At 44.1% G+C, this 10562-nt stretch overlaps 1 protein-coding gene across 1 annotated transcript; it reads right to left on the bottom strand.

The window, feature by feature from the left end:
* Positions 1–5494: 5494 nt before the first annotated feature.
* LOC125551060 lies at positions 5495–6904 on the bottom strand. The gene is made up of 3 exons (XM_048714240.1): positions 6644–6904; positions 5982–6193; positions 5495–5890 (listed from the first exon to the last, which is right to left on the bottom strand). Exons 1-3 carry the CDS (start codon positions 6788–6790, stop codon positions 5758–5760), a joined length of 492 nt encoding a protein of 163 aa, XP_048570197.1. The 5' UTR covers positions 6791–6904; the 3' UTR covers positions 5495–5757.
* Positions 6905–10562: the final 3658 nt, after the last annotated feature.

The following is a 10562-nucleotide window of genomic DNA, read 5'->3' as shown; positions in this document are numbered from 1 at the left end:
GAGTCAAAGATATCGGCCTCATGCTGAAAGAAATAAGTGCTCTCAAAAGATTGTGAGTACAAAGACAGGACTTGTGAAATGTATAGCGAAATCCACAATTGTCGCTAACTTTCATACTTGGAGGTTTTTGTGTGGAAAAGCTCCAAAGAATGAAACAATTATCATCAATGTGATGCAAAGATATTTTATAGCTTGATATGAGGCTGAGGGACAGGCAAAATGGTTAAGGAGACCTGTACCCGGAGTTAATAATGTTTGACAACAGCGATAACCATTTTAAGTTTGTCGTTCCTATGACAACGAGTCAAGTGTTGATGCCAAACACATTGACACAGAGTTATGCGTTGTAAAGGAAAAAGTCTGGAATTATGTAGAAATGCTTGAAGCATAAAAGTAACAGACAAGTGTTTGCAGATCTGCTTATTAAAGGCTTACCGCCCAGTGTGTTCGGAGAACACACAGTCGACATGGGTTTTATGGTATAGTCTAACATTTCCGGACAATAAAAGGGCCCAAGGTTAAAGAATTTGTTTCAAAACAGAGAGGTACGTTGTGACTATCTGATTCTATCGGCAATTGAGCTGTGATGATGAAACATGTTCTATGTATTGATCTGTTATGAAACAAGTAAAGTAAAAGTTGAGATCAAGGGGGAGAATGTTAGGATGATCTCCACCGTGTGGGCCCAACGGCCCACCCCGCGCCCTGATCAGGGGCGCTCAGCCCACTATGGGTGACGGGCCCCTGTCACCTGCACTATATAAAGAGGTGGTGGCCGGCGGCTCGCAACATATCGTCGCAATGCCGTACACCCCACCTAATCCCCTACCGATCTAGGGTTAGTGCATTGCTGACGGGAAGCACCGCCACCACTACTCTCTGCCATCACCGGCACCATGGCCGGCACCGGGAGCTCCTCCAGCCACAAGCAGAAGGTAGGACCATCGATTATCTGACCTACTCGATCCGCAAGGTCTATCAATTGTGGCTAAGAATTTGACCACCTAAAGTAATGCAAGTTTGAAAAAATGGTGTGGGAAACTATTGGCAAAGTTAGCCACCAACCATACATGCCCGACATTTTTAGCGGACTAGTAGGAGTGTGTATGGGCGTGTCCACGAACACGTGCACGGACATTTGAATGGAGAATAGGTGTATATGCTTAATGATGTCTTTGGAAATTTTTTGTTTCGCCAAGGAAAATGCGAGCACAAGGATTTGAATCTTGGTGGGTTGGGGATACCACTTTCCTCCTAACCATTCAACCACAGATTGATTCATTGTTAACAAAGCATTTGCAAAAATGGTAAATGAGTATGAAGAAAATGTTTCCTCATGTATACGGAAAGTGTTTACAGAAAGAAAGCAATGTGTTAAAAGATGTTAATCTTATAAATGAAAAATATTAATTAAGCATTTGCAAATGTTGAAGTATGTATAGAGAAAATGTCGACCATGTATTCAACAAATGTTAATCTAGTAATTAAAAAGATGGTAACCAAGCATTTAAAACTACTAGAAATGTGCATAGAAAAATGTTGAACTTCGAATAAAAATGTTATATTTGTTTTTTTTGAAATGAGGGTTATCCCCGGCCTCTGCATCAGAACGATGCATGCGGCCATAATTATTAATGAGCAAAGTGTGCAACACAATTCTTCATGTCTCAAACAAACAACGAAAAAGGCTCACAAAGAGCCAAAAAAGTAAAAGAGAAGCCACAACCGGCTGGCAATAAGAGATAGGAAAACTAATTGCCTATCCTATTACATGACCGCCATCCAAACCGGTTGAAAATAGTCCGTGCTACCATCTCCCATCGGGTAGATCCAGTAACCATACGCTCCCTGGCCTCCGTCGAAGTGAGTAGCGACCACATACGGATCAACGCAGTGGCTCATAAAATAACCTGCAAAAAATGAATATTTGTTGTTCTTTTAAAGACCAAATCATTTCTGCAGTTCTAGACTGCCCATAATAAAGCACATACTCCTACACGAATATGTCTCGATGTCTCAGAGTCTATCCCATCTAACCACGTCCCAAATAACGTGTTGATAGTATTCGGAGGAGTAATATTAAATTCTATGTGAACCGTCCACCACAAATTTTTTGCCAAAGGGCAATCAAGAAAGAGGTGTTTGATGGATTCATCATGGTAGCAGAAACTACATCTTGTAGATCCTGTCCAGTTGCGTTTTGCCAAATTATCCTTAGTTAAAATGAGTTGTTTATGCACAAACCACATAAACACTTTGATTTCAAAGGAACTTTGACTTTTCAAACATGTTTTGAACGAGGAACAACGCTAGAGTTGATAATATCCAGATACATGGATTTAACCGAGAACTCTTCATTCTTAGTTAACTTCTAGCACAATTGATCGAACTGTTGAGACAACTAAACATCCATCAAACGTCTCACAAGATGGAGCCAGGCGTCCCACCTGTTACCCGCTAGCGTCCTCCTAAATTGAAAATGTTAAATTTTATTTAAAAATGCTAAACACGTACAAGAAAAATATTATTGATGTATACAAGAAATATTGAATGAAAAGCAAAAGAAGCAAAGAAAAATAAAAAAACTAACAAAAACCAAAAAAGAAACAATAGAAACCAAAGAAGAGGAAACAAAAAAGAACACCAAAGAAACAAATGCAAAAGGAATGAAATACAGTGAAAACCGATAAAGAAACAAAGAAAATAAACCCATTGGAAACCAAGAAAGAAACAAAAAAGGAAAAAATGAGAAAGAAAAGAAAAAGAGATGAAAACCATGAAAGAAACAAAAGAGAAACCAAGCAAAAGCGAAATAAAAAATAAAAACCAAAGTCCAAGGACAAAAAAAAAGGAAAGCAAAGAAGAATAAGAAAACCACAAAAAATGGAAAAAAAATCTGAACGCAGACATAAAAAAATTAGAAAAAGTAAAAGAAAAAAATTATAAATACTGACAAAGAAACATAAATAGGACAAAAAAGACAAATTAGAAAACCAAAGAAAACAGAAGTATAACGAGGAAAAATAAAAAAACATGGGTGAGAAATAAAAGAAAACCAACAAAAAAAATAAAACAAGAAATCCAAAAAAAATGAGGTGCCAAAAATAAAAGGAAGCAACAAACCCGAAGAAAACCTAGAAAGGAAACAAAAAGAGAAAAAAATTAAAACAGAGAAGAAACAAAGAAAATCTATTGAAAATATAGAACAACAAAAAAATGAAGAAACAAAAGAAAACAAAAGTAAAAAAGAAAGAAAATAATCGAAGAAATCAGAGTGAATACAGCCCCGTCTCAATCGAAACCTGATGGAACGAAAAAAATAGACCAAACTGGGCCGGCCGAATGGCTATGTGTGGGAAAAAACATATCCGGCGAGGGCAACATATATCTCGCTTTGAGCAAGATATAGTTGTCGCGTGCTTACTGTGAGCGTTAAGGGAGCGATCACGTTCCAGCGTTGGACATACGCCGGTCCATTAGGAAAGCAAGTGAGCGAATCATTACGAGTGGTTTTAGGAATCTTCTCCAAAGATTTGTGACTTGTTTTGGAGTACCTTGTATTGTTCTATTTGGTTTTCCTTTTTTTTCCCCAAATGATAAGGGCGACATGTGTGAAGCACCGGGTCTAACGTTTTTTACAACTAAAAATGTCATTCGGAAAGAAAAACCAAACAAAAAAAGACCAAAACTTGCCATCCGAAAAGGAAACTGTCACGCCTCACTAAACTTGATATAAAAAATGCTTCCATGTGTCCGTGCCACACGGCTCGCACTTATCAGGGTCCTTGTTTTTTTGTTTCTTTTCTCCTTTTTCTTTTTAAAAAATATCATATTTTTGAAAAATCTTCAAAAGTTGTTCATATTTTCGAAAATTTCAATTGTTTGGAAATAAAATAAATTTAAAAGATTGCTCACAACTTCATTTTTTAGAATTTCCAAAATCTTCATAATTCAACAAATATTCATAAATTTCAAATATATTCACATTTCATAACATTCTTTGGTATTTCAAAAATTGTCCACGTTTTTAATAATTGTTCGCAGACATTTCTTGAATTCTGGAACATGTTTTGAATTCTTGAGCATTTCTTGAATTGGTGAAGAGTATTTCTAAATCGTGAACATTTTTGATATACTTTTTTGTATTCAAGAACATTTTTTAAATTGGTGAAACTGTTTTCAAATACATACCTTTTATTAGTTGAAAAAATGAAACAAATCAGAAAAAGCTGACCTACGCTCGCTCGCTGAAGGAGACTCTTGCACATGGGTCGGGCCCATGCAGCAGTTGCCGACTTGAGGCACGCGAGTGACACAACGCTTCTTGCTCGCCATGAGCAATATACAGCCGGACACAAAAAGCGTTAAGCCTCCCATGGCTCACTAGCGTAGGTATTGGGATTTTGAAGTGATATTTCGTTGCCCAAATATTGTGATATGAACTCATGTTTGTTTCCACGAGGTTGGATATGTTATCTAGAAACACTGCTGTTGTTTTGCCATGTATTTGAGTGAAACTATCAAAATGATCCGTCTTTGATCAAAGTTTTTCTTCCTTCCAAACTTTCGGCGAACTCGTGGATTCGCCTTCCCTTTGTCTGCCGCTTTAGCGGTCAGTCGCATGGAGGAGAATCCCGGTGCCTTTTGTTCCGACTAGCAATTTATTAGGCTAGATTTTTTTTTAGTTCTCGCAGGTACGGCGTTCGGGCTTATGGTAGCGCTTCTTCTTAGAGTTTGTTTTTTGGACTTCGATTCTCCTTGAGTTTGTCCATCTGGACGTAGTTGACGGACCTCCGGCGTAGATTTTTGCCGTCTCCTTGGGGTGGCGAGGTCAGGGTTTCTCGTCATGCGTGTACGACGACGTTACAGGGTACTGGTCCTTAAGGGCACGTGTATGAAGACTTTCCAGCTGTCAACGACAAGGTCAAGTCAGCTTTGATAGGGCCACAATAGCGCGTCGGTGGCTCGTTCTAACTTCGGTAGTGGTCACTCGGAGGTCTAGAGACAATGATGAAAATTTTGTTATGTTTGAGGTGTTTTGTACTTCTGATGAACTTTTGTAATAGATTTGAATTTTTTTCACAAAAAAGTTGCAAAAATATATAATTGAACTTGCCCAAACGTATTATAGTACATTTGGAGTAGAACACAAAGCAATACAAATGACTGCATATCTGTAGCTGCCTTTCTTCAGTGGAGCAATACTTTTTCTTAAGATTTCAGCTTGACCCAACACCCGATGGAGCAGCACTTCAGACTCCGATGACCGATGCGGCGTCGAGCACACCCTACACCGTCCGGAGGCCCCGTCATGGCACCATCGGCGAGGGCTGTGGACCCACTGCCGGCAAGGTGCTGGCTCACGAAACCAGCAGAGCAGCACCGCGGCAGCCTGTTAGCAGTGGAAACTGATTCCATTGGGTAAACGCGGAGAGAGAGAGCGTTTTCATCCCTGTATAAAACACACGAGCTGGCATAGATAATACTACAAGCTTCCCCTAAATCATACTGGTGTGATTGGCATAAACAGTTTGCCATAAATAGTGATCGCACGTCAGGTCAAAGGAAACTGAAGCCAGAACCATATAAAAATGCATTACTAATTTTCACAGTTGCTGGTACAAAAGCTGAGGAATGCCCAAAAAGAGCACTAATAACTTCATCCTCGAGCATTTCTATACTAGTGACTACACTTCGATTCCCAGACAGCTAGTTAGATCTTCTGCCTCGTTCTCCAACTGAAGCCATTATTGCTGGTTAGGTCTTCTCCCCTTTTGGATCTGCCTCTTGGTCCAAGTGAAGCCACTTCCGCGTAAGCATATAGGATGATATAACAGCCCCGGCTAGCCCCAGAAAATCATTGAGTCTCTTCGAAAACCGTTTCGACCGCCTGCAAGTTCAGAGATGTAATAAAATTTGTTAACAGATTATCCCAAGGAAAAGGGAACATGAAAAGGACAGGATATGTTCTGAGTAGATACCACAAGGGGTCATTGGGTCTAGGCTCGATTTGCACCGCAAGCTGCTGGAGCATGCGTGTGTTTTGACAGCCTTCCTTGGTAAGCCGGGTGTCGTATCGCCTTTCTGTGTCAGCAATCAGATCAAACAACTCTTCTCTCTTCTTCTTGATTTCCCTCAAAGCAGAAGCCTTCCCATCTTGATAATGCCCTGAAGCAGGTTTCGCAGAAGGAAGCTGGCCATGCAAACAAAAATAGTTTATTTCACTAAGAAATTTATGGCACTGCTATTTCCTTTACAAATTACGTAGAAGTTAGATACAGTAACTAACAACATATTCATCGATGCAAGCCTACATAGCTACAGTTGATCTAGAATGTTATTGTAGGCATGCCTAAAAACCAAACAGTGTCATGTGTTAATATCTGCAAAAGATATTTCATTTTCGAATCATGCTTACTTATGGCGAAACTAAGTTTTACAAAATAATTTGGAACTAGCTAGCATAGATAATCCTAGGGTAAGCGATCCCCATCTTGCCGTTTGGGAAAAGGATTTGATTATGAGACCTACAGTATTGCGAGGCGTGGAATTGCTAGATCCCTAATCATGTTATTCGCAGAACACAGTAGCGAATCAATCAGCAGTCGATGAAATAATCGATAGAAGTCGTGATTTTCGGTACCTCAACACCGGAGGAAGTATGCCGGAGGGAAGAGGGGGCTGCTGCCGGCGGACCGCCGTGGATGAGCCTCCTTGGCACCTCCGTTTTCGTTCGCTGGAGAACAAAGCCAGCCAACCTCCTCGCCGCCTGCCGAATCGCCGCTGCCATCGCCGATCTCAAGCTCTCTTAGATCCTCGCCTCGAATCGCCTGAGTCTGCGTGTGTGCTTGTAATTTTATTAGTGGATTGGGAAAGATTTCTCTTGCATTTATATATGCGGCGACTGAGTTCCGTCTCCGTCTCCGTCAAGACCACGAAACCCCACCGCGTGGCTGGCATCGGACTTCCGACTCCGCCTCCACTAGGAAAAGTGAAGATTTTGAAGAATTTGTTGAGCATACGTACCTCCGCCAGGTGGGTTCCTCGCTCGCCTTCCGCCGCCGCTTCTTATGCCGACCGCCGCGTTTGATATTTCTGTAACCGAGCTTTTTCCTTTTGAGGGCAGTGTTCTTTTTTCTAAACACCCGTAATTTTATTCATATTCATAAAATTTACAATTAAAAGTATACTGATTTAGACCTAAGATTCAAGAAAATACAAAGCAACTCATATAACTAAGAATTACAATGAAATTTGTTGGAAACACTCTCTACTCGAAGAAATACTCTAAAGATTTCGATAAAGAGGCTGCAATTGAACCGGAGCGCTCTTTTACCCGCACGAACATTATCAATAATGGTTTTTGAAAGTGCCTTGAGTTGCCCATCTAAAAAGATGGAAAGTCTTGATTGATGAACATACTTAGGCGATGATCTCCTAGAAGTGCAGACCGTCGAATCACTATATCTTCAGCATAGTGTCGATGAAAATTTTCACCTTATAATGAATCAAACTAACAAAAAAGCTTGGCACAACAACATAAACTCATCAGATCCAAATAATCAGATCAGCGAGGACGGAAAACTCTCTAACCTCATGGCACTGCCAAGAGAGAGAAAACTCTCTAACCTCTATCTTTTTGGTGAACGGAGTGAAGATGGAGGAGTTTAAACCCACCAAACACTACCGGAATTGAGCCCTATGCCGACGGCACAGGCCGTCGGCATAGCCTTGATTCCCGTCGGGACAGGCCTATGTCGACGGCCGCCGTCGGCATAGGGCCGTCGGCCACATATGCGTCGGCGTAACCCCGTAGGCCGTCCGCATAGGTGCTATCCCGACAGCGTCCGTACATCTATATCGACGGCCTCGACCGTCGGCAACGTTCCTAGCCTAACGGTGGGTGTCGGCGCCGCCGTCAAGTGCCGCCGAACCCGGAGGCGCCACATGGCATAGCTATGCCGACGACCAAGCCGTCGGCATAGCCATGCCACATGGCGCCTCCGTGTCGACCGTTTCCGCCCTCCATGACACGGCGGCAGCGCCGTGAGGGGGGCAATCGATATATCATCGGGGTATGTTTTTTGTTTAGATAAGCACATTTATGTTGTGAAAAAAAATACAAAATACAAAATAATATAAATTAAAAATAAAAAAAATAAAAATAGAGGTATGTCGACGGCTGCGCACACGGAGCTACGATCCCACGGATCGATGACGTGGCATTGCACGCGGATCGATGCCGTGGCGGAGGGCATGTATGCCGTCGGCATATCTCTGCCACACCACGGGCCCTCACTCCCTGGGATCGATGATGTGGCGACGGCGCGGATCGGTAATGTCAGCAAATCTATGCCGACGGCTGCCGTTAGCCCTCGTCGGCGTAGTTTCGACGCCGTCAAGCGGTCGCCGCTGTGGGCCCGTTCTATGCCGACGGCCTCGTCTATGCCGTCGGCCCCCGTAGGCGTACCGCGAGCTGTCCCCACGGTCGTATTATGCCGACCGCCCCCGTCGGCATAGATATACATATGCCGTCGGGCGCCGTCGGCATAGATGAGGCTGTCGGCAACTAGGTAAATTCTGGTAGTGAAAGAGATTGGACTGTTGGACCAACACTTCACTGGCCAGGTGGCTAACCATGCAGACAGCTTCTCCGGGGCCTCAATGTCTTTGTGCATCCATCTATACATTTCAGGGATAGCTAGCTCATGCCGTTGTAACTACACACGATCTCTTTGCTCTCTCCCTCTCCCTCTCTCTCTCTCATTCTCATGTAACACTATGTACAGCCGGATACATAGAATACATCATTGTCTGTGTTTGCATAGCCTAACTTGGTATCAGAGGCAAGCATCTCCGGTCCTTCTCTCCTAGGCTTCTGCTATCTACTACCTCTCCATCTCTCCCGCTCGATGGACTTTGACTCCCCAGCTCCCGCTCAGCAGACTTCGACCCCCTTCGCCAAATGTTCCTCTCCCTCCTCGTCCTCGCTCCTATCGTTGGAGAAGGCGAAAATCTCGAGGACTAGAGCATCCATAGCTGCATCCTGCTCTGCATCGTTGTCGTTGCCGTCCAAGCTTCCATCAGCGACTGTCTCCTTGTCATTGTCCAATGCCGCGATGGCCAGATCCTGCGGGCCTCCATCCATAACAGACTCCTTTGCCGACGCGGCTGCTACCGGAGGTGTCTTGGTTCTAAGTCTGACAGTAGAATAGGGGGGTAGGAATGTAGAGGCAAGATCCTAGCTATGGAGGAGTTGTACACACAACTTTTACGAGTTCAGGCCCTTCTCGGAGGAAGTAATAGCCCTACGTCTCGGAGCCCGGAGGCGGTTGACTGGATTATAAGCATGTGAGTTACAGGGGGTGTGAACCCTTGTCCCAGGCTTATATAGAGTGCGCCAGGACCCCACCCCCCTCCGTTACATAGGATTCAATGTACATAAAGAGGTGGCGTTACAGGTAACGCCTGTATTGAAGTGCTACAAATGATCATTTAATACATGAGTAAATGCCCGACCATTGCCGCGCAGAGCGGCTTTAGGTCTTCTTATTGTCGAGTGGTTTGATGGTCGAGTGAGCTGGATAAAGTGGGGTCTCCGAGTGGATGGTAGGTCGACTGAACTTCACTCGACACCTTTGCTGGATCCCTTCTTCTGATTCTTGAACTTCTTTGTTCTTAGGACAAGGACCTTAGGTAGGACGTATAGGTCAGGCCTATGACCCTACCCCAGGTTTATGTCCTCATCATTAGCCCCCGAATGGATCGAGGTTTTAGTGAAAAAGAAGGATGAAGTTGACCTTGCTTTTACTCTTGCTTTGACTTGTCTTTATCTCCAAGTGGATGCCAGTTGTTAGAACTTCAGCTTCGCTTCAGTCGCCTTGATCGATTCAATAATTGCCGACTGGTTTAAACGATATCATCCATTGAGTGATATCTCTGACATGAGATCTTTGGCGTGATCGGTTGTGTAGGATCCCGGATTTCACGGGATTCGAAATTTTGGTGGAAGCACGCCAGGCGGAGCGCCCCGCGGTAAGTGGAGTAGATAAATAGGACTTTCCGATTTCCACGCCACCTTTTTCGCCACGTATCCCGTGTGCGACTGTTGGGGGGATTTGACAGGAGCGCTCGGGCCCACGCGTCAGCCACTCGGAAGCAGGCCTTTCAAAGCGGCGAGGCCGAGGCGTTTGTACTATGCGCGTCCATTTCCCTTCTTCTTCCCCTCACATCTCCACTTCGTCCAGCCTATCCACTCTCGACGCCGCTGCTCCGCCGCCATGGGGAAGGACAAAACGGCGGCGCTAGAGCCTGCGAAGAAGGCTACGGGGGCGGCGAAGAACAAGAAGATGAATCGGGGGTCTTCATCGCGCTCGGGGCTGCCGTCGGGTTGGATCCAAGGAGACTGGATCCGATCTTCGCTTCGGCAGGAGGACTTGGATGATATGGCCGAGCTAGGGCCGATCTTCCATAAGTCTGCGCGTCTGCCGAGGGGGGAAACGAAGCCATAGCCGTGACCGGGTGAGTGTGTTCTGCTCGCCACCCATGTCGACCGCGGCTTC

The sequence above is a fragment of the Triticum urartu genome, chromosome 1 (assembly GCF_003073215.2).
Source record: "Triticum urartu cultivar G1812 chromosome 1, Tu2.1, whole genome shotgun sequence".
NCBI classification, from domain to species: domain Eukaryota; kingdom Viridiplantae; phylum Streptophyta; class Magnoliopsida; order Poales; family Poaceae; genus Triticum; species Triticum urartu.
The sequence above is the reverse complement of the archived record's forward strand: the minus strand, read 5'-3'. Positions and strand labels throughout refer to the sequence as shown.